General features: G+C 45.9%; 2 protein-coding genes across 2 annotated transcripts in view; both read left to right on the forward strand.

Annotated features, from left to right (window-relative positions):
- NUP133 (nucleoporin 133) overlaps nt 1-5,264 on the forward strand; it is a 32,535-nt gene extending 27,271 nt beyond the window's left edge. Inside the window, exons 24-26 of the mRNA XM_054162252.1 lie at nt 1,463-1,527; nt 3,989-4,077; nt 5,070-5,264. Coding sequence (XP_054018227.1) covers nt 1,463-1,527; nt 3,989-4,077; nt 5,070-5,206 — 291 coding nt within the window. The 3' untranslated portion in view covers nt 5,207-5,264. The remainder of the gene's footprint in view (nt 1-1,462; nt 1,528-3,988; nt 4,078-5,069) is intronic.
- Nucleotides 5,265-9,318: 4,054 nt separating this feature from the next.
- Nucleotides 9,319-11,677, forward strand: ACTA1 (actin alpha 1, skeletal muscle). The gene is made up of 7 exons (XM_009901175.2): nt 9,319-9,447; nt 9,529-9,669; nt 9,845-10,169; nt 10,289-10,450; nt 10,668-10,859; nt 10,982-11,163; nt 11,269-11,677. Exons 2-7 carry the CDS (start codon nt 9,541-9,543, stop codon nt 11,410-11,412), a joined length of 1,134 nt encoding a protein of 377 aa, XP_009899477.1. The 5' UTR covers nt 9,319-9,447; nt 9,529-9,540; the 3' UTR covers nt 11,413-11,677.
- The last annotated feature ends 10,651 nt before the right edge of the window (nt 11,678-22,328 follow it).

Below are 22,328 nucleotides of genomic sequence, written 5' to 3' on the forward strand. Positions count from 1 at the left end.
GGAAAGAGTGTTACTACTTAAAGTAGCAAGATACTTTCAGTTCACTTCAGTTAAGAAAAAATTGATGTGTTTCTTTTTTAAACTTCTCCTTATTTTTACAACATTAGTAGTCTGAAGAATAATACTTTGCAGTAAAAAAAACAACAACCAAACCTTGAGTGAACTCACGTGTTTCTCTGTTAAATTTTCTTCTTAAATTTTGTGAAAACAGTTCATGAACACTGGCAAGTTTGTCTTTTTTTTACATCTAAACAAAATAAATACCACTCTACACCCATGAGGTTTCAAAATCATGTTTTTGCTCTGATCTTTGAGTCTCTAACAACTTGAGTACAGACATTCGGCACAAATTAGAGATGGTTTACCCTAGAGTCTCAAAACTAGCTGTTCCCTAATTTTCCCTGCTTTTCTCTTGCAAAAGTGTAGCAGAAAGTCAAGCCCCATCCTCTTGCTTCCAAATCTGGAGAAGAGAAGAATCAGGGGTGACTTCATTGCCCTCTACAACTACCTGAAAGGTGGTTGTAGACAGGAAGGGGTTGGTCTCTTCTCCCAGGCAACCAGCACCAGAACAAGGGGACACAGTCTCAAGCTGTGCCAGGGGAGGTTTAGACTCGAAGTGAGGAAAAAGTTCTTCACTGAGCGAGTCATTCGTCGTTGGAATGGGCTGCCCAGGGAGGTGGTGGAGTCACCGTCCCTGGAGGTGTTCAAGGGGAGATTGGACGTGGCACTTGGTGCCATGGTCTAGTCGTGAGGTCTGTTGGGACAGGTTGGACTTGATGATCCTTGGGGTCTCTTCCAACCTTAGTTACACTGTGATACTGTGAAATCTGTAAATTCAAGCATTCATGGTTTTTATCTCTTGTGAAGGGAATTTAAAGTAGGTGTGATGCTTCGGGACATTGAAAGATAGGGGGGGAAAAAAAACCAAACAACAACAAAACAAATAGAATCTGTTTTTCCTGAAACTTTAAAAGGAACTCTAGTACAAATGATCTCAAAGTTTCTGTGCAATGAAGGGACAGCCCTTTTCAAAACAAATTGCATACATGCTAATGTGGACATTAATGTATATTAATTCATAGCTGACAAAAGAGCCTTGACTTCAGGCACCATTTATCACATTTTAAACTAAAACTTGCCTAAACTAAAACTTACCTAGAATGCAGTTTACACAATGGAATTTGTTGGATGCTTTAAAATCTGCCTGCTTTCAAACTGAGGTAGTTGGTCATCAGAAGTTTTGTGATAATATAGGAAGTCCAAGACACATTTTCAAGTGGAAATAAAGTCTTTGGTGTTTCAACAATATGATCAGGCTGCCTAATAAATAACATGTGTTTAAAAACAGTGTTCAGTAATTGAATCTAATTCATCAGTACAGTGTGTGAAAGAATGACAATTTCTTTAAGAAAATTGTTTAAAAATCTAACTTGGCTGTCTTTTCTCCTTATATGAATTGAAGGAAGAGGAAGTGGATATAAATGAGCTTAAACTTAAAATTCTCTGTAAGGCTCTACAAAGAGATGGGTAAGTCCAGTATAAACGAGGAGTATTTGTGACATAGCTTTTCCAGAATGGCGTATTAGTATACTACTCTAGCTCACCATAAAGCCTGAATTTCATAGTACTATGGTAAGTAATGTATGTGAAGTATGTAATCCAAACGTGCCCTTTTAGTTGTAAAATGAGCCCCCCCCAAAAAAAAATAATCTGTAGTACTTTATTCACTTAGCTTGCTGGCAGCCTACGCTCCATTCTTTGCACCTGAGACAGAAATGTAGCTATGCAGCTTTCATTCTTGAACCCTTTGCTAAGGTAAAAGAAATAAACAATGCTGAAACTTTTTATCTTTTGGAAAAAAATCAAGATAAAAGCTTTTTAAGAGCAATGTGAAGAGGTCATTCCTGCAAACATTTTTACTTACTGTTGGTCACTGACAAATTCATGACCTTTCTGAGTTAAAGTTACACGGTGGTTTGGCCCTGGCTGGGGGCCACATGCCCGCCAAAGCCACTCTATTACTCCCCTTCTTAGATGGACAAGGGAGAAGGAAAATGCAACAAAGGCCCAGGGGTCAAGATAGAAGAAATTTAATAGGACAAAAAGCAAAAGCACAGAAGAAAGAGCAAACAAAAATATTACTCTCTATTTCCCATCAGCCCCCATCAGCAGGCAGTATTTGGTCACTCCCTAGAAAGCAGGGCTTCAGTACACATATTGGTTGTGCCAAAGGGCAAGACACCATTATCAAATACCCCCAGTACTTCCATCTTTCACTCTTTCCCCTCCCAAGATCTTGCCCATCCCTCAGCCTGCTGTTGAGCAGGGGAATGTTGGAAAAGTACAGTCTGGGTGCTGCACAGGCGCTACTAAGCAGCAGACAAAGCAGTGGTGCATTACAGAACTAACTCCAGCTCGGCCAAACACAATACCATGTGTTCCATTCTTGACTATAATCAATCAAAGCATTAAATGTTTCCTAAAAGAGTCACTTTTGTGGATGTTCACAAGCAATTACAGGTTGAATCCAACTGGTCAGAATAATCTTCTCATCATGCAGTGCTGATGTTCTCTTCCAGGTTAAATAACGCTTGGCATTTCCTCCCTTTCCTTTCTAAATTTCAGAAGTTACACAGGTTTTCCAGCTCCCATCCATGCTCTGAAAGGACCTAAAGAAGAAAGGATGAGGAAAAAGTATATTCCAAATGCACTGAGTCATTTGTGATTAGAATGGAACTAAGCAGCATTTGGATTGACAGAACAGTGATTAGTAGAAAATGTATCAGTAGTTGCATGGCTAAGTTATTGTCACATAGGACATGAATATTATGCAGGAGCAGGTTCACACTATTCCAAGCATTTTCTTCCCTTCCTGTTATGTTCAGGACAGAAGAATCCAGAACTCCTGCATGGCACCAGTCCAGTAACTGGTTTGTCTCCAGCCTACCCTGGGCCAAGAACAGAGTTTTGAGCCTATCTAAACCATCCAGATCATATATAATGCTGACAAGATTTTCCTGCTACACTGACTAAACAGATACAATTTGAGATCACTTTGCACTATATAGGAAACTTGATGTAACAGTTGAATTTCCAGGCAACGAGGCTCAGAAAGAGATCAGTCGCTATTTCATAAGAGGTGGGGTTTACTTCCATCTACATCCAAGAGTAAGCATTACAGTAACCTGCTTTTAAGGATGACAACCTGTTTCCTAGCTTAACAGCCACAAATGGCAGCTTGGGTAAAACAGCCTTGATGAGCATGCTTCTGATTTTCTGTTCTGTTCAGTGCCTGAGTGATTTGTTTCCTTAAATGCCCCTCCCCTTCTGTCTCTCCTTCCCTTATACTCTTTACAGTAGATGTTAAAGATGAAATCCTCAACATTTTGGAATTTAAGTGATATCCAGGGTAAAACCATGGTTTCAGTGAAGTACAGAAAATCTGTCAGTCCTGGCTTCTAGGAGCTGGGTCCAGATTTGTTACGAGCGTGTCCCAGTGGTCCTAAGAAGTTCATGCTGTTTTAGAGAGCGCTACAAGACCTGGTTTTGTCTGGCTATTGGAATGTGCTGCCCGGGGAGGTGATGGGAGTCACCGTCCCTGAAGGGGTTCAAAAAAGGACTGGATGTGGCACTTGAAGCCATGGTTTAGTTGGTCATGAGATGTTAGGTAACAGGTTGGACTTGATGATCTCTCGGGTCTTTTCCAACCTTATTGATTGTATGATTCTATGTACAACAGGAATTTTTAACAACTGAAAAGTTAGAGCCACAGCAGAAGATAGATTTATTGATGCTTTACTCTTGGAATAAAGAATTACACAAGATAGAAAGAAGCTCTTATGTGAGCTGTAGCCACACACATAACAATTATGTGAACATGTATTGATTGCCTTTGACAATTTACCAAATTCTCTGCATATTTTTCCTTGTTTGTTTTCATTTAATTTCATCTCTGCAGTTCTTTCACAAATTGTTCTTTGACTTGCAGATGGTCCAATTTAGATGGTAAAGGTGATCCAATTGAAGCATCTAAAGACAGCATATTTGTGAAAATATTACAAAAGCTACTGAAAGAAGGTAAAGTGTGTTTAAATATAATTGAAATGTAGTTGTTCCAAAAGCTGCTTAAGATGGACACTAATATGTAAGAAGTAGCATTAATAAATTCTTCGAGTAATAAGAACTTCCATATCTATTCCACTAGATAATTACAATTATATGTACCTAATTCTCTTTTTAGAATGTTGAGGGGCTAAGAGATGAGCAGATTTCTGGGTGATAATACAGGTACCCTCAAATTGCTTGTTCAGTAGGGCAGCAGTCAGATTTTTAAGCACTTCCTTACTATACAGTAAAGTATGTCTTCTGGAGTTAAATACATATCTTCTGTAAAATAAGGGATTAGTAACTACCTTCAATGTGCTTCTGTTTTTCCTCCCTGAGAGGATGGGGTGGGAGGAACATAAACAAAGCTAAAGCTGACCATGGGAGGTTATGATTATGGAAGTTACAGCTGGGGGGAGGAAGGGTGCAATTTAGAGTCAAGGTCCATTCCAAATATTACTGCATGTGAACTTTTTCCAGAAGAGAGAAGCCTTCATATCAAAACCACAAAGATTAAGTTCTTTGGAGTAGTTCTAGTTTTCTGTGTTCAGTTCTGCCAGTTTCTTCCATTTCACAAGATTCTCAGCCCCCAGATTGAAATGTTGCGACTGATGACAGAAGTATTTGTTGTATTGACTGATCTTTCTTTTCTGTATCTTGGTGACATGTTATGTGAGGGCTTGGATTTTAGGTTTAAGGATTTTAAATTTCATCATAAATTCACTGAGAAGGTGGTTCTGAATAGGAAACACCCTTTTGTTGCCTTTTCTTTTGCCCCCTAAACTCAGTTTAAAGCCTGCTTAAGCTTTGTTGTATTTCTTGACATCTATAATAGAATTAGATCTTCTCAAATTTTAAGTAAACACCTGTGCTTACCTCAGAGTTAAATTACTTGGGTTTGGAATTGTCTTAACTCCTAATGCAAAGTACTTTTATCAGTGCTGTAATCAAAGGTTTTGTTGCAGGAGTGCAGTTAAGTGACTATTTACCAGAGGTGAAGGACTTCCTGCAAGCAGATGAACTTGGCCACTTGAAATACAACACTTACTTCATATTTGTGTTAAAGGCGAACTATGAGTTCTATGTTCAAGGACAAGCATGATTCTTGCTACTTGCTATTTTTTCTAATGAATTGTTAAGTTCCTGTATACTTGTTTGTTGGTCAGATTTTTTTAATTTTGTTTTAAACTTCTTTTTTTTTTTGCTAAAACTTTGTAATAAAATCTGTATGCATAATATACTTGGTCTTAAATTTATAGACGTTGATACTTGAGGCAGGGGAAGCAGAAGTGTGTTTATAGACACACACAAAAAAACCCCTTTTCTATGCCTTTCATAAACTTGCTGTTTCATTTTATCCCTTCATGAGTGTGACTCTTGCCTGAGACTCAAAGCTGTTTCACAGAGGACAAAAATATGGGACCCACTGCAGAAGTTGGAAACCTTTTGCTTTCTCTTCAGTGGGGCTGTGATTTCAGTTCAGGGAACATATTGAAAACACAAATGCTTGACTGGGTGACTGTGGAGCTTACTTAAATGCTTGTTCTACAAGACAGCTGTACTCTCTGCACAACACTTCTTGCTCTAGAAACGAGGTAATTTCAGTTTTGCATTAAAGATTACTGCCACAAAGGGAATGACTGGCTGGGTCAGTCTGCTTGTCTGTGACAAGAAAAACTGCAGTTCTCATGCAAAGTCCTCTGGTCCAGTAAATATATCCTCCTTTCAGTTTATATAATTCTAATGTCAGATTAGACTTTTGCAAAACATGTAAATATTTTACCTGTTGTACTTTCATTTAAGATATATCCAGATTTTTAGAACTCATGAGGAAATAAGATAAGCAGCTCACTGTACAGCTGTTCACAGCAACTGCTTGAACCTAGAGAGCAGTTGGGAAAGTGTGGCAGTACCCCATGATCTTCCTTGCTCAGTAACTTGTTTTACTGGTTGATGCTAATAATTTTCTTTGTCCATGTATCCCACCTACCTCCCACTCCTACCCCCAAACCTGGCAATAAAAAAGTCCATTTAACTTTTCATTTTTAATTATCCTGACTGGCAGGAGATTTTAATCTTTATGTAATAAAAGTACTTCAGTCTGACATGTACCTTTGTTTTGCAAGTAGCTCAACAGCCAGGGAGTGAATGCAGAGCAAGTTGCATGCCCTTATGTTTTACTTGTCTGGCTCCATGCCTGCTGCAATAACTTGATCCAACAGCTGAGAAGGTCAGAAGTTAAATTGGTTGAAGAGAATCCAGTTTCTAGTTTTAAAAGCACAGCTCCTGTTCCGTGGCTTCCCCTCCTCCCTGTACTAATACAGTAAGCTGCGCTGAGAGTCTGAACATGTTTGGAAGAATAGAATTATCTAGAGAGGTTCTAACTAATAGGGGAAAGAAATGCACTAGCAGTCATCTTCTAAGATTGTTCTAAGAAGTGAACCCTGCTCTTCTGCAGCTTTGCATGGCTGAGAGAATGAAGAGCGGGTGTTAAGTCCCAGCTGCCGCTTCAAAAGGAGTGGGTTGTTTAAAGCCTTAGAAGAATTCCACATGCTTGCTTTAGAGGTGGTTTCACATGGTTGATCATTTGGAAGAAGGGGAATAATCTTATCAAATGATGACCCCCTGCTGCCAAAGTATGCTCTACCTGAACTTGTACTAGACTTAAATTTTGCTTGAAGAGGAATCTGTAGCCGACTGTCCACAATAGAACACTTCAGGGATCTCTCATCCCTTCCTAGAATACAGGCCACCTGTGTTCCATCAGGAAGGGCAGGGTGAGCCCCGGAAAGCTTGCTTCAGAAGCAGGCTCTCTGTTTGTCTCAAAGTGCCTTGCTTCTGTGCTGGAATTAGTTTAATCTAGTTGGTGTCAAAGCATTCTCCAGGTTCTCAGGAAGTGACCAGCAGTGTAGGCTTTGCAACTAATGTTTTATACTATTGCTGGGGCGGGAGGCATTTGGCATTTGTACAACGGCTTTCCATCTGACTATTGCCAAAACAGAAGGCTACAGGCAATGAGTTTACTTAAACAAAACCTCATTAAAATAACTTCCATGTCTAAAGTGAAGTTTAATGTTCTTGTACTAGGAGTGTTGAGCTGGTTCGCTGTTCTGGTGGGAAGCTTGAAGAGGTTATTCCTTCTCTGCCTTCTCTGTTCCATTATGTAATAAGTTGTTCTGGTACAGAACTCTTGTCTCAGATTACCTTACAGGGAGGATGCCTTCATTTACCACTGCATATCAAAAGTCATGCCAAGAGCTCTAGGTTGTCTCCAGTGTAACAAAAACAAATAAACTTAGGACCAAAAGGTTCGAGTTTGGGGAATGGATAGCTCCTTCTGAATAAAGACGTATACTTTGTTTCTTAAATAGTTTTCTCAGTAATGAAAAAGATACATGGTACAGGAGGTCCACACTTCTATCCTTTGTTATCACCAGAATAGTAGGAAAGTTTATCAGTTGTCATTTGTGATCAATTTCAGAAGCTATGCCTTGTGGGTAGTGATCTGTGTGCCCAGCTCTGTTCTGGAAATTAACTTCCACCCTTTTCTGACTTAGGACCAAAACCAAATTAATTTAGTGAGTCCAGTTAAATACCAGATCTACCCACAGAAACAAAAATTCTTTTATGCAGAGCTTAACATTGCCATCAGGCATTTTGCTGTAAACTAGGCTGGAATGAGAAAATTCAAAGAAGGGAGTGAGTGTGTTTGTGCTTGCATCAGCTTCCATTGAAGGTTTAAGAACATTTGTCTTGCAGCATTAGGCTTTCTGTTACTTGATTTCTGATTCAACACAACTGACCCTATTTTGGAAACCACAACAGAGCATTACAGGTCTGTAAATAGATTTGATGGCTGCATTGCCTGTGCGTGCTTTCAGGCTTGCGATTTTTGTACAGACAGTTGTCAGTGACAGAACTGAAGAATAAGAGAACAGAATGAGAGAATAGCATGTTTTATCCCCAGTGTACTTTAATAACTTGACAGGAATTGAAAATCTGCTGCATAATGAAACAGAGGGCTGCCAGTGGTAAAGAGGAATGCTGCCAGACTGGGGGACACAAAAGTTGTCTGCTTCTCCGATGAGAAAATCAGCTACAAGAAATGCCTTCAGTTGCAGGAGACTCCTCACAATATAGCTGCTTCTGGCTTACTATTTCTTCCTCCTCTCTTGACTTTTTTCTGCTAATTTTTTAAAGGCAGTGTGATTTCAGAGAAGGTCTTGAATGTTTCTGTGCATTGACTCATTGGCAGGCCTGCAAGTCTGCTTGCCATACTGCCTCTTCCTTTCATCAGTAACCAAATTTCTGTATGAAATGTTCCAAGTGTCCTGTGTGGAGTATCTACTTAAATAGCCACAGCTGAAGGAGATGAACTGTTCCTCTGTACTTGCACAGTACCTTCAGCTCACCAGAGATGACTCGTCTGTGAGACTCCAGACCTTTCGGAAAGGATGATCCTCACTGCTAGCTAGAGGATGCCCTGCTGCCCAGCTGAGTTCACTGGCCAGCAAAGGGTACTCAGTAATGGCACTAGCATTCATAGCTACATCAGGCTTCTGGGATCAGATGGTCACTGGCATTAATGCTTTACCACATTTATCTTCAGGCATATGTCTAACGTTATCTGCTGCATTGATCTGCCATTTTAAAATCACAATAAAGGAAAAATGTGTGGATAAGTGTGTGTAAAGCTGAGGCTTTCACAGGGGCTGTCACCACCTACAGCGGCATCACTTGCAAACCAAGCTCTACCTTGTCAACTCACCTGCTCTCACAGCTCCTTTTCTACCCACAGGCGCTCACCTGTACCTACAGGCAAGACTCGTATCGCCCCTTGCAGCTCCAAGCCGCTGAGCTGCGGCGCGCCGCGGCTGCACAGCCGGGGCCCTTTGCCTCCCCCTCCGCACCGAGCCCCCGGCAGGGCCGCGGCGCGCTCCACCCTCACGCCATGGCGGGACCGAGCCCGCTTCGGCCACCCCCGCGGGTCCAACGCCGCGGCCCCCACCTGCTTTGCCCTTAACGGGCCCGGCGTTGCCGGGGGATTATTTCGCCTCGGCCGCGGGTGGTGGGGGGGCTCGGCAGACGCTCCTTATACGGCCGCGCCTGGCTCACCTGGGCCGCGGCCAGGAGCGCCTTCTTTGGGCAGCGCCGGGCCGGGGCCACGCCGGCCCCGACACCCAAATATGGCGACGGTTGGGGCCGCATTCCTGGGGGCCGGCCGCCGTCGCAGCCCGCCGCGATAAAAGGCTCGGCGGCAGGCGGCGGGCCACGAGCTACCCGGCGAGGAGCGGAAGGGCTCTCTGTCAGTGGCCCGACGCGTGGAGTCCGCAGCCAGCCCAGGTAAGTCCCGGTCTCGCCGCCCTTTCGTTGTGGCTGCCAGCCGGCCGAAGAGGCTCAGCCTGCACCCCTGTGCCCCCGCAGACAGCCGACACCATGTGCGACGAGGACGAGACCACTGCGCTCGTGTGCGACAATGGCTCTGGCCTGGTGAAGGCCGGCTTCGCCGGGGATGACGCCCCTAGGGCTGTGTTCCCCTCCATCGTGGGCCGCCCTCGCCACCAGGTACGGCTCTGTCCCCCTCTGAGCCTCCCCTCAAGCTGTGATGCAGCGATGGCCGTGGGTTCCTGCTGCCTCCCGGTCCTCTGTGTGGAGGGAGGATGCCTAGCCTGCTGCGGAGCCTCCTGCTGTCGCCTGTGGATAGGTCGCTGATCCCCCCCACTCCTTTCCTTCTCTGCAGGGTGTCATGGTGGGTATGGGTCAGAAGGACTCCTATGTAGGAGATGAAGCCCAGAGCAAGAGAGGTATCCTGACCCTGAAGTACCCCATTGAACATGGTATCATCACAAACTGGGACGACATGGAGAAGATCTGGCACCACACCTTCTACAATGAGCTGCGTGTCGCCCCTGAGGAGCACCCCACCCTGCTCACTGAGGCTCCTCTTAACCCTAAAGCCAACCGTGAAAAGATGACCCAAATCATGTTTGAGACCTTCAATGTCCCTGCCATGTATGTGGCCATCCAGGCTGTGCTGTCCCTGTATGCCTCTGGCCGTACCACTGGTGAGTGCAAGTGTTCTTCTGGCCCTTTTCCCCAGGAAAGGATGCCCAGAACTGTTCCTTACTCTGCTGCAGGGCACTTTGTGGGCTGCATCTCAGGTGGCTGCTTCTCGTTTTCCCAGGTATCGTGCTGGACTCTGGTGATGGTGTGACACATAATGTCCCCATCTATGAAGGGTATGCCCTGCCCCATGCCATCATGCGCTTGGATCTGGCTGGCCGTGACCTCACTGACTACCTGATGAAGATCCTGACTGAGCGTGGCTATTCCTTTGTCACCACAGGTAAGTACTATTCCCTCCCCCAAAATACTCCCCTCTGCGTCCAGCCTTTGCCTCTTCAGGGATGCTGCAATGTCTTGCTCCTTTGCAAACCTTGTGAGCATTCCCTGTTGGAAGTTTGCATGTAGCTGAGGGTCTTGAGTCCCAACCGACCTATGGAAGATGCAAGCATTCCCCGTTCCTCCTTTGCAATCACTGATGCCTTTGCTCCCCCCAACAGCTGAACGTGAGATTGTCCGTGACATCAAGGAGAAGCTGTGCTATGTGGCGCTGGACTTTGAGAATGAGATGGCCACTGCTGCCTCTTCCTCCTCCCTTGAAAAGAGCTACGAGCTGCCTGATGGGCAGGTCATCACCATTGGCAACGAACGTTTCCGCTGCCCAGAAACCCTCTTCCAGCCTTCCTTCATTGGTGTGTGTGCACCCCTCCCTCTCTTCTCCCCTGCCACCTCTTCCCTTTCTCCTGAGCCCTCCCACAGAGCTCTTGCTTTGTTTTTAACTTGTGCCTGCTTTTCTTCCCTTCCCTGCTCCCAGGTATGGAGTCTGCAGGGATCCATGAGACCACCTACAACAGCATCATGAAGTGCGACATTGACATCAGGAAGGACCTGTATGCCAACAATGTCATGTCTGGGGGTACCACCATGTACCCAGGTATTGCTGACCGCATGCAAAAGGAGATCACAGCTCTGGCCCCCAGCACAATGAAGATCAAGGTAAGGTTGGAGCATGAAGGACACAGATGCAGGAGCAGCCTTCTTCTGTCTGCCACCTGCAGTGGTTGCTTGTTTACTGATCTCAATTCTCCTCTCTTTCTCTAGATCATTGCCCCACCTGAGCGCAAGTACTCTGTCTGGATTGGTGGCTCTATCCTGGCCTCCCTGTCCACCTTCCAGCAGATGTGGATCACAAAGCAGGAATATGATGAGGCTGGTCCATCCATTGTCCACCGTAAATGCTTCTAAACATGTTTACATGATCACTTTGCCAACCACGCTCAGGATGACAACCTTCTAGGTTGCAGGCTGCCCTGGGCCTGCAACAGCCATGTAACTTTCTATTTTGTAATGATTTCTGGTTACTGTTGCTGCAAAGCTCCACCTGACACAATGTATGTAAAGTGTACATAAATTAATTTATTTTACCTCAATGTTTGTTTTTAAAACCAATGCCCCATGGAAGGAAACAAAAAACTTCAAGAAGCATTAAATCATCAGTCATTCTGTCTTACCCCTAATGTGGCTGTGTGTCATCATTTGCTTGTGCTCTTCCATCACTTGCTGATGTAGAGTGTCACCTAACAGTGAGGGCAGTGGGTGGTGGGGTTAGAGCTCTCTAGACAGGATGAGGACTGGGGTGGGGACAGGACACCAGTAGGAGGGTCCAGCTGTGTGACTTACATGGGTTGTCAACAGCTTGGTGGTGCTGAGAGCAGCCCAGAGGTCTCTGTGTGTTGCATCAGGCCACTGCCTGGTGGGTGCCTGCTGCTCAGCAACATTCGCCACTAGATCCACAAGGGAAAGGGTTACCTGGAGATTTAGCTTGTAAAGGATTTCTTTGTCTTGGCCTGCCAAAAACATAGCCCTGCCATGCTGGTGCAGCTCCAAGGCATGATGAACAAATGCACGGCCAGGACTGTTGGAAGGTGGGGGGGGGCAGGGTAAATAAAGAGCTTTCCATTCCACTTATGGGAAACCCACCCACCATCAGGCTGTCCTTGGGGGGGGGTGAGGGCAGCCAAGGCCACTTCCTCACGCTCCCTGACATGCTTGCTCTTGCCAGTGAGGGGCTGCCTGCAAAGGGAACGTCCTGTCCTCGGCCCTCCCAAGCCACTCCCTCCCATGGCCAACTCCTTCACACAGGGATGCCCCAGGTGCCTGAAGCAGAACTCCAAGAAATTCCCTCTGCCTCAGGTATTCACCTGGCATTTTTGCCAGGGAGGAGGCAGAGCAGGGTGAGAGATGGGGAAGCTGCCCCTGCTTATCTCCTTACCCAGATGGGGGCTTTGGGACCCCCCCCTTTGTTGTCCCTATCCCACCGGGTTCTCAGCTCCCTCAGGAAGATACCCTAAAGCCCTGCCAAGGCTTGGCACAACTCCCTGTGTCAGGACATGCACAGGAGCAGGCAGCCTTTGGAAGAGGACTTCTGGAACATAGGGCCCTGCTAGGAAAGCAATGCTTGAGTTTCAGGGTGTCCCTTTACTGTGGAAGCCAGCACTGCTGAGAAAAAAAATGGATTTTCAGCTGAACTTCTAACCCAGGAAGGTTTTTCCCCTGCTAAGGGTGCACTTGTATTGGCTTCTTTTTACCTGCATTAAAATGAGACCTGTACATGAATGCAATTTTTGGTAGCCCTATCCCAAGTGAAAAAAATGTAGAAGAAGATGACTTGCTTCTTCCTTGATATCTGGGGAAAGGGAGGCCCTGGACAGCTGTACGAGGTCCTGAGCAAAGACACATCTCTGAGTCAGTGGAAGTGGACTGGAAAGTAGGGACATGTTTGCTCCTTAAAGAGTGAGTATGCCACGTGTGTAAGTTGTTGTGTAATGGCACACATTACATCTGACAGCTCTGTATCGGGATTTAGGGAGATGCTTAACTGATGTCAAGTCCTCTGTACTTGACCCCTGATCTCAGGTTTGACTGTGGCTTAAGTGCTGTTACAATTTAGGACCTGCTTTTGTTTGATTAAAAGACTGTTTTAGAAGCACAGACAAAACTTGTTAGAAAAACAGCCTCATGGGGTAGCAGTGCAGACTCAGCTTTTCCACCTGCATGATTAAAATTAGGATCCTGAACTCACAACAGAAGAGGCTGACTTCTGGGGAGAGTGATGCTGAACCACCCACCCACCCTCCAGCCTGATTACAATCAGTTGGAGCAGGGGATGCTTGCTCGCCTCTGAATGAAGATCCAGATTTTGCAGCACCAGGCCTGGGTTTAAGATCACTTGTGAGTGCAGCTGTGCGCAGAGGGCGTTGCACAGGCACTGCCACACACAGGGAGGCTGCCGTACTACTGGCATCTTGCTGTCTGTAACAGCAGCATTTGTTCTTGTACAAACCCACAGCATCAGGAGTTCTTGATAGTGCTGATTTCATCCTGTTGAAGATAAGTGCCAAAAATCTGCATTTTTGCCAGGGGAGGAGGGGGGGGAAGAGAAAAAGAAAAAGAGGAAAAGGAAAAGAAGAAAAAGAAAAAAGACTGGTTTGTGTTGGTTACTCAATCAACTGAGATGCAACAAATTTTTAAACCTATTCAGGCTTTCATTTCAAAACAAGCCACATTTTTTAATCTGAAATGAGCCTTTTCTTTGTGTTTGGGATTTTCAGCAACTGCAGACACGTCTTGTTAGGAAACAGGTGAGTTTGGTTTTCACATGGCTCACAAGCCCCAGCGTTGGGAAGATACTTGTGAAATTTCACTTGTACGCAGCAGTCTGGGTTTGATCTTCCTTGTCTGTTTCTTGATAATTTCATTACCTTCCCAGTGCCTGTAACGGTGCTGCTGGCGGCAAGCAAAAATTTGCCAGGACCAGCACCCACTGTTTTGCTAGAAGCAAAGGAATAAACGTGACCGCAGAGGAGTAAAAGGGAGTAGCGAGAAGGATACAGGACGCCGGCGTGCCGTGGGAGGGCGGGTACTGTCAGAATGCTTCTTGCCTGACCAATAGCATCCTCCGAGGTTGTAGCTCACTGCTTGCTCCATAGCCTGCTACCTCTGGGGCTCGACCAGGGCAGGACAACTCTCCGCAGCTTGGCTTTGCAGTTGCACGCAGTGGGCAACTCGAGAAGCTGCTCCGGATGCAAATATAACCAAGGGATGGGAAAAGAGTCCTAGAGTGGACGAAAGCGATGTGGGGCTGTTTAAATGAGCTTGGGAAGCACAGTCATGACTACTTGCTGAAGTAAGATTCCTTAAGGGCTGCAGATGTCTAGGCAATTGGCAAAACAGTTTAAGAAGCTAAGTAACAGAGAAAACCTGGGTTCTGAGGAGCAGGCTTGAAGGAGCCTCTGAGCAGAAGGACAAAGGGAATCCTGAAAAAGATGAGAAGGTGCTTCCTAATTTCGTTTGGATGGAGACTGCTAATGTGATAATCTGCTTTGCACAGAGTGCACAACGCGGCCTAGGATGGGCTACCTCCCACAAAATGTCATGGCTCTGTCCTGTTTGGGAAAGGGAACTGGCACCTTGACGTATTTCTCCCTTTGGCTTCCAAAACTGCAGAAACAAAAAGCACTTTGGCCTACAGTGTTACCTGAAGGGAGGTTGTAGACAGACGGATGATGGTCTCTTCTCCCAGGCAGCCAGTACCAGAACAAGAGGACACAGTCTCAGGCTGCACCAGGGGAGGTTTAGGTTGGATGTTAGGAAGAAGTTCTACACAGAGAGAGTGATTGCCCATTGGAATGGGCTGCCTGGGGAGGTGGTGGAGTCACCATCACCGGGCATGTTCAGGAGGAGACTTGATGGGGTGCTTGGTGCCATGGGGTAGTTGTTTAGGCGGGTTGGATTGGTTGGTGGGTTGGATGCGATGATCTTGAAGGTCTCTTCCAACCTGGTCTGGTCTATTCTATTCTATTCTATTCTATTCTATTCTATTCTATTCTATTCTACTGGGGTTGGCTTTGCTGAGAGGAATTGAACAGCCCCTCATCTCCAACATCAGTGCAGTTCCACCACATATGCTGTTGATTGTGAATCTCCCATGGGCATTTAGCCAGTTACATTTATTCAATGAAATTTAGTAAAAAGACAAAACAGAGGACACTTGAAAATTACCATCATTTTTTCACAGGAAACTCCTAAGCAACTCTTTGGCAATCTTTCATTTTGAAAGTGAAACATTAGAACAAATCCCTTCAAAGAACAGTTGTTTAAAACTTACAATGCTTTTATTTTATAGGAAATCTGTTTGTTGTTTCTATTTTATTAATCCCCAGACAAATTTAATCAAATTAAACATTGCCCATTAGGCTTCCTTCCTTTTTTTTGCTAGAACTGCAGGCAGCTTTGGGGATGCTCCTTCATTCCCTCAGGGGCAGAACACCCTTGGAGTGGACCAAAAAGGTCCAGCTTGAAGCCTAGGGAATTAGTTGTAATTGCAGCTGGCAAATGCTCTAGCTTATATTTGTTAAGGACATGAAAAACAATGCAGCTTCCAACTGTTATGCAGTAGGGACAACTGGGAGTATTTAGGCTCCCTGGGGGGTGATTGAATCCCCATCCCTGAAGGTGTTTAAAAGACACAGAGATGTGGTGCTAAGGGACTTCATGTAACACCAGACTTGGTAGAATTTGGTAGTGGTTGGACTCAATATCTCTTCCACATGAAGCGATTCTGTGATTCTATAGCTCTATTGCTGGTTGCCACAGGGGATGTGTGCTGTGTGTGGTTGAGACAACCAGATGATGGAGAAATGTTTTACTGCCCATGGGGAACTATGTCTTCTCCCTCCCAGGGCATCCTGTCAACTTGGAAACTGCACTGCCCAGTGCAGAACTGGAGACAACTGCACACAAACGTCCAGCGCTACCCCTGCTTGCAGAGATCACAGCCAACTCTGTCTTGGTTTTGCTGCTCAGTCCTGTGCTCCAAAACCAAAGCATGAGGCTCAGCAGCAGCTCTGGCCACTGCTGTTGTTCAGGGAGTGCCACAGGCAGCCCGGGAATGAGCCTCTCTGTAACCCCACCTCAGGAAGCTGTGTATATATAGATCTCTGGAAGCAGCTTTCTTCCTTGGCACATCCCTCCCACCCTTAATACCCTCCAAACATGTTCTCCATGCCCCCCTGTGCCCTCACTGCTTGGCTTCCAGCATCTTCTCTCCCTTCCAGGGAAAACAGGGCTTTACAGCTGAGAAAACTCAGCTGGGAAAAAAGGGAGGACAGCCTTACAAAAGAGCTTTCACAGGTGCTCAGGGATGAGCAGCCTGAAGTTAGGGACAACAGACATCAGACCTTGACCCTGGCTCACAGAGGCATGGGGACCAGAGTTGTATTTGCAAAGGAGCTAATGCCTCCTAGTTCTTCTGGTTAGGTTGTCCTCCTTCACCAAAGCAGTAATGCTGTAAGTACATTTTCAAGTACAAGAGTGTATGAGGACCTCTGTCTGGATGCAGCTCTGTCCTTTACCCAGGAGGAGGTCTGCCCTGGCTCCCAGTACATGCAGATAGGGGTGAGAGTGCTCTCACAAACAACGCTGCAGTGGTTTCAGGAAATAGTGACCCTTCATGTCACACCTACTAGTCCCTCAGACACAGACATCACCTGATCTCTTTGAGTACAAACCAAAACAAGTTTGCATTGCCATTAACAGTGGCCAGTGATGATCTTAGGTTGTTGGTGGTGTATTGTCTAGGACAGTGCTGGCCAGGGCCCCCCCCCAGAGCAGAGGAAGGTTTGGTCACCAGTATGGTGCAACATGCAGTGTTGCCAGCCTTGCTGGGGGAGCAGACAATGGCAGGACAGTCTTGCCCTTCCCAAACCTCCCTGTGGCTGCAGAGAGATGGCTGTCTGCAGAAGGAGGGATGAGGGCTGTGCAACTGGATCAGGTCCGAAGCACATCAACCCAAAAGAGGGCAACAAGGTTTACCAGGGCAACTGTACCTGCTTTGTAAGATTTTTAAAATCCCCTTTAGCAACCATAATCAAGAAGAATGGTTAAAATAACAGAGGATTGAGGGTCTAAACCAGTTTCAGTTTGCTAGCAATGAACAATGCCATCACTGGGCTATCTGCCTGTGGAGTACAACCAAAGGGCACAGCTGGGAGCACTGCATGCTCTGCAGCACATCTCATGATGGAAAGTGTGGTCCAGATGCTGAGACTGCCCACTTTCTTGCCATGAGTTATTCAGAGTGCTTGTGTGGGGACTGAAGAACTTTTCAAAAGCCTTGTCAGCACAGGATATTTCTTCTCTAAGTATTTTTTGTCCTGGGAAACCTTAATCCCTGAGAAGCCAACAGAAAGCCACCAGAGCTCCCTAACCCAAATAATTTTGAAGTAGCAATAATGTTGTTCTTATCCAATCCTATTTTTATTTTTTCATTGTTTTTGTTAGCCCACTGAAGCCAGACCATCCTGGCTGGGACAGCGTGGTCAAGTGGCTCTGAGTCCCCCTGTTCATGTGAGGGGTTAAATGCTAGGCAGGTTAATGAAGATCGATCTGCTTAGGCAGCAAAATATGGCATCAAGCGGAACTTGGTGCTAAAACCCAAAGTCCAAGTTTTAAAGGGCGTTATTTAATCGCTGAGGTGCTTACCTTCTGCTAACATCTTGGTTTATTTTTTTCTTACCACCTGCTGCACATGTTCCCGTGTGGAGAAGCAACTGACATAACTCCTGTCACATCTTGACTGGTGTCCAGAAACCAGGTGTAGCTCTGCCCAAACTGGCGGTACTTGGTTTCTTTATCAGCTGCAGCTTCCCACAGCAAAGGGCTGCAGCAGGACTCCCTGTAGGCAGCCCAGGGAGCACACCTGTTGAATGTGCATCATTGTTTAAAAATAAAAGGAGGAGAGCGAAGAATAACACGGAAAATATTGCAAGGTCAGCAGACGGCATGAGGAGGACTCATGCCTGGGCAGGGAGGGGGTGGTCTGGGCAAGGACAGGACAAGTACTGCGATCTGTGGACACAAAGGCATGGCCACGTAAGGAGAAGGCATCTGGGATGATCTGCAGCACAAGAATGATGGAGAAGACTCTCAGGGGTCCTGTACCAACATGGCACTCAGTATTATTTTTCATTACCTGTGCAGGTTAGATTTGACCTAAGCCAGCATTGCAGTAAATGTTTATCCAGTCTTGGATACCCTCTGTTGGGTTAGACAAACCCTTGATTTAATGGTTTGCAAACATGCTGGAGTTGATTCATTCCAGTAATCCTCACTGAAGCTGCTGAGAGGACAATGGATTTGGTTATTGTTCTAATTGCTTGCATGGTCATGTCCCAGATTAAGAAACAAAGCCATAACAATAAAAGCAATCTCAGGAGAAAGTAGAAGAGAGGACAAAGGAATAACTAATGTTATTGCTCTAAGTTCAGATCCTGGAATTACTTGAGGCCATGAAATGTGTAAGATGTATGCATTTAATCTATGCCTGTTCTGTGGTGATTTTTTATGTTGATTTTATAAGTCATATCTAATTTTCCCCATTTTTTAACAGAATAATCAGTCTGAGTTAAGGACTGGCTGAGCAAGTGAGGGTATAGAAAAAAGCTGAAAATAGTAAGATCCAAATCCAGACCACAGGGATTCTGTAGGAGTAGCAGCTTAGACGAGTAAGGTACATGAGTGAAAAATAAAAGCAGTTAAGGAGGAAGTGTTTTATGATGTAACTGTCATCCCACTGGCTTTGGACTGGGAAAGGCTGATGAGTTGCAGAGCTGGAAGTGAGGGCAGGCTCGAGCATCGAGGAAGTATTTTGATTTCCAATTGTGGTTTCTCTGTGACCAGTGAGAGAGTAAATGGCTTCTGAGTTGATTTGGAGAAATTGCTGTAAACACAGTGATGGCACATGGGAATGGGGGTTTTATATGGTAAGTTTAATGATGAGCAGGGCTTGGTATTGCTAAATGAATACTTGAAGCAAATGTCTGATCTTCACTGGCAGTTTGACTTGTGAATCATGTTGCACAGTCCCCCAGCCATGCCCCTCTCTATTTATAAAGTCATGCCTTACTATATCTGACTCGCTAAATAAGCCCTCCAAACTGCCAAAGAGATTCTGGTGGTGTATTATGGGATGCAGGGAATAATTTAGAAGAGTAAGGGAAGTTAGAAAGGGCATGGTAAATCTCTGCATGCTTTCTGAAGAGCAGAGTTAATGTGCTTTTTGGCTTTTTCATGGTGAAAAATCCAGGGAGGCGGGGACCATCAGCTTTGGTCTGCTGGGCACAAGGTGAGGGAAGAGAAGCAGAGCAAAATTTCATCTGATCCAGCACCTGGCTGTGTTTTAGGACCTGTGGAGAAGCAGGGTGAGGTTATCCCAGGAAAGAGTGCCCACAAACCCAACTGCATTTAAGCCAGTTGTTCACTTCGCATGCACAGTGCCTGGAGGGAGGGTATGAAGCTACTGGTGCTGTCCCTGCTAGTGGAGAGGAGCATAGTCTCAGTGGGGGTCGCTGCTGGCATCTGCCCAGGATCTTCCCACCTATGAGAGATCTTTCTGGGTCACTGCCCTCAGGCTGCTGCTGGCTGTGGGGGGCCTCAGTGTTGACAGGTCTTTGGTGCTCAGAAGAGGGAGCTGACACATCTCTAGAGTTTTGTCCTCATCCTCAAAGCATATTACCAAATGATGCATTTCAGAAGCCCTCGTGGACACTGTGTCAGTATCCACCTCCGGCACAGGGTTTCTGGCACTGTCTGTACAGCTTTCTGCAACAGGGACCCAGCTAGAGCTCCCAGGCACAGTTGCTGGATTGTGCTTGAAGTCCTGTTTGGTGTTTTCCTCAAATGCCCACATCTGTGACTCATACAGAGTGGTGCACATCTCCCCATCAAGCACATGGACAGCAGGGGTGAAAAGGCAAAAATGCATGATTTACACAGTGGAAACTGTACTAGTGGGCACAGCAGTGGAAGGGATGCAGAAGGAAGAGTTCTGACTTGTTTTGTTCATTTTCTCTCCACAGATGAAGAGGGACAAAGATATGGAAAGAGTTTTTGAAGGGTTATTTGAACAAATGCATGATCACCTTTTCCATGGTGGTCATCTGCAAATGACTGGCCAAACAAGACACCAGGCAGTTCATAGAATGGTACAACTACAAATGAGTTAGTATTTCACTGCCAGATGAAGATGCTATTCTGTCCTTGCATGGGTGGGGGAACAGGAGCATGGGAATGGCAGGGATACCCACACAGATGTGGGAGTGCCAGACTCAAAGTACCAAACTCCTAGTCTTCTCTTTCAGGAATAAAGCCATCCACCTCATCAGCCATTGCTAGCAAAATGCACAGCTCAAGTTTGCTTGTGGGTAATGCTCCTGCTTCCTCTCAGCAAGCCTTTTACTGAGCTTCTCCAGGGAGCCCAGCTCAGCACAGTTCTCTTAGTTCTGTATCCCCTGAATTTCATCATATTGTTCATCACCTCACAGCCTGGGCAAGTGGTGGATGCAGCAGGAGTCATTTCTGTCTTGCCAGGGTGGCAGGCGAGTGGCAGTGCTGCGGCACTGTCTGGTAAGCTGCACAGCCAGCCTCTTTGCTGCTCCAAACCCAGCCCCCTGCAGTGCCCATGCCCCCATCAGGGGGGAAACAGCAAGTAATTCTCCATCTGCAGCCTGGCTGACACATCAGTGTTTCTGGACAACATTTTTCATTGGGCAGTGGGGTTCACTTGCCTTCCCCTCTTGATGTTGTCTTGGGCTGGGGGCACCACAGTAGGTTGTGCAGGCAGAGGTCTGGTTCATGGGAAGCTAGGGCTGGATTCACACCAGCAGTCTGGGGAGATAAAAGCCTAACAGCACTCTCCAGAGCCAACAGGTTCCCTGTGATGTGTAGATAATTAATTATAAATAATATACACAGATGTCAGCACTCTCTTGGAGAGATGCTCACAAGTGGTGCACAGGTTCTTTTCAAGGACATCCATTTGTCAAAGCCATTCTCAAGATAACTTCTGGTATCTGGGGAGGAAGCAATGTTTCAAGCTGGGGCTTTTACTGCTGGCCTCATTTTCCTCTGAGAACTGAAATCCTAGTGCCAAGCCATTTTATGGCAGATCCTTTAAGTGAGGGCAGCACAGAGTCCATAGCTGTTGTTAGAGAGTGGCTGGCCTTTTGGTGACTGTCCTTGTAAGAAGTTTGCTTTGATGGAATATTTTAGGATGGAGAGCACTAGAGAGGAGAAACAGGTATCTGGAGACAAATGTAGTAAAATGTTAATCTGGAGAGACACAGGGAAATGGCTGTAGTGTTTGCTTTTCTATATTTTTAATTGGTATTGTGTCTTACTGAACAGCTAGGTTTCTCCCACGAAGCTGTGAAGAAGACCTTGAGACATGATGGGAGATTCTACAAAATACTGGACAGCATGAGGGGCTGCAGACAACCCATCCCCCAAAGGCAGGCTGATGGCTTAATTACAGAAATGCAGGAGGCCTGGGTTGGCAGGTGTGTGTCGCCTAATGCCCACGCACAAGGAGTGGTGAGGTGCAGGGCAATGCTAGACCAGAGGCCAGGATGGCAGGTGTCCAGCCCTGCAGGTTTGCAGCAATGCTGACAGATGGGCTGAGCCTCTGCTGCAGCACTGGCCTGATGATAGCAGCTATCAACGGGTCGCTGGTGTGGGCCTTGCCCTTCCCAGAGCACCTTGTCTTGCTTTGACTTGCTTTGTGGCAGCATCATTGCCACCTACCTCTCACAGGCAGGGCCAGGTGGGACTCCAAGGTTAAAAACCTGGACCCAGCATGGCCTCTTCCAAAATGAAAACTGTGAAACTGGTGTCTGGTTGGTAGTGCTTTGCATGTACGTGTGTGCTCATGCTGCTAGTTGGGGTTGCAATCAAGACAAAGGAAGGGGCATGGTAAGACTTTAATCTTCCTCCTTGCTGGAGGCTAAATGAACCCTGATGACACTGCTCTTTCCCAGTCTGATTATGTGCCTCTCACTAACTGCGGAGACCTGGTCTCCAGACATGCACACATGGGGTTTGCACATCTGTGGACTCCAAAGGAGTAAAAATAGATCCCACTCTGCTGATGCCACTTCTTATGTCCATTTAAAGGTGTGCCATGCTTTTAATGCCTTTCTGTCATAACACTTCTCTGTGAGACCTGAGGAAATGCTTTCATGGTGGTGACATTTTGGTCAAGGCCCTTTTTTTTTTTTAAATCAGTGGCTGGCCAGGCTAGCTCCCCTTCAAAGTGCTATTTCAGG

The sequence above is a fragment of the Dryobates pubescens genome, chromosome 6 (assembly GCF_014839835.1).
Source record: "Dryobates pubescens isolate bDryPub1 chromosome 6, bDryPub1.pri, whole genome shotgun sequence".
NCBI lineage: Eukaryota > Metazoa > Chordata > Aves > Piciformes > Picidae > Dryobates > Dryobates pubescens.

Excerpts from the sequence above, each read along its gene's own strand:
- ACTA1 (XM_009901175.2), top strand. The coding sequence starts at position 9,541 with ATGTGCGACGAGGACGAGACCACTGCGCTCGTGTGCGACAATGGCTCT. Across the intron at positions 9,670-9,844 it reads TGGGCCGCCCTCGCCACCAG|GGTGTCATGGTGGGTATGGG; the intron begins GTACGGCTCTGT and ends CCTTCTCTGCAG. Across the intron at positions 10,860-10,981 it reads CTTCCAGCCTTCCTTCATTG|GTATGGAGTCTGCAGGGATC; the intron begins GTGTGTGTGCAC and ends CCCTGCTCCCAG.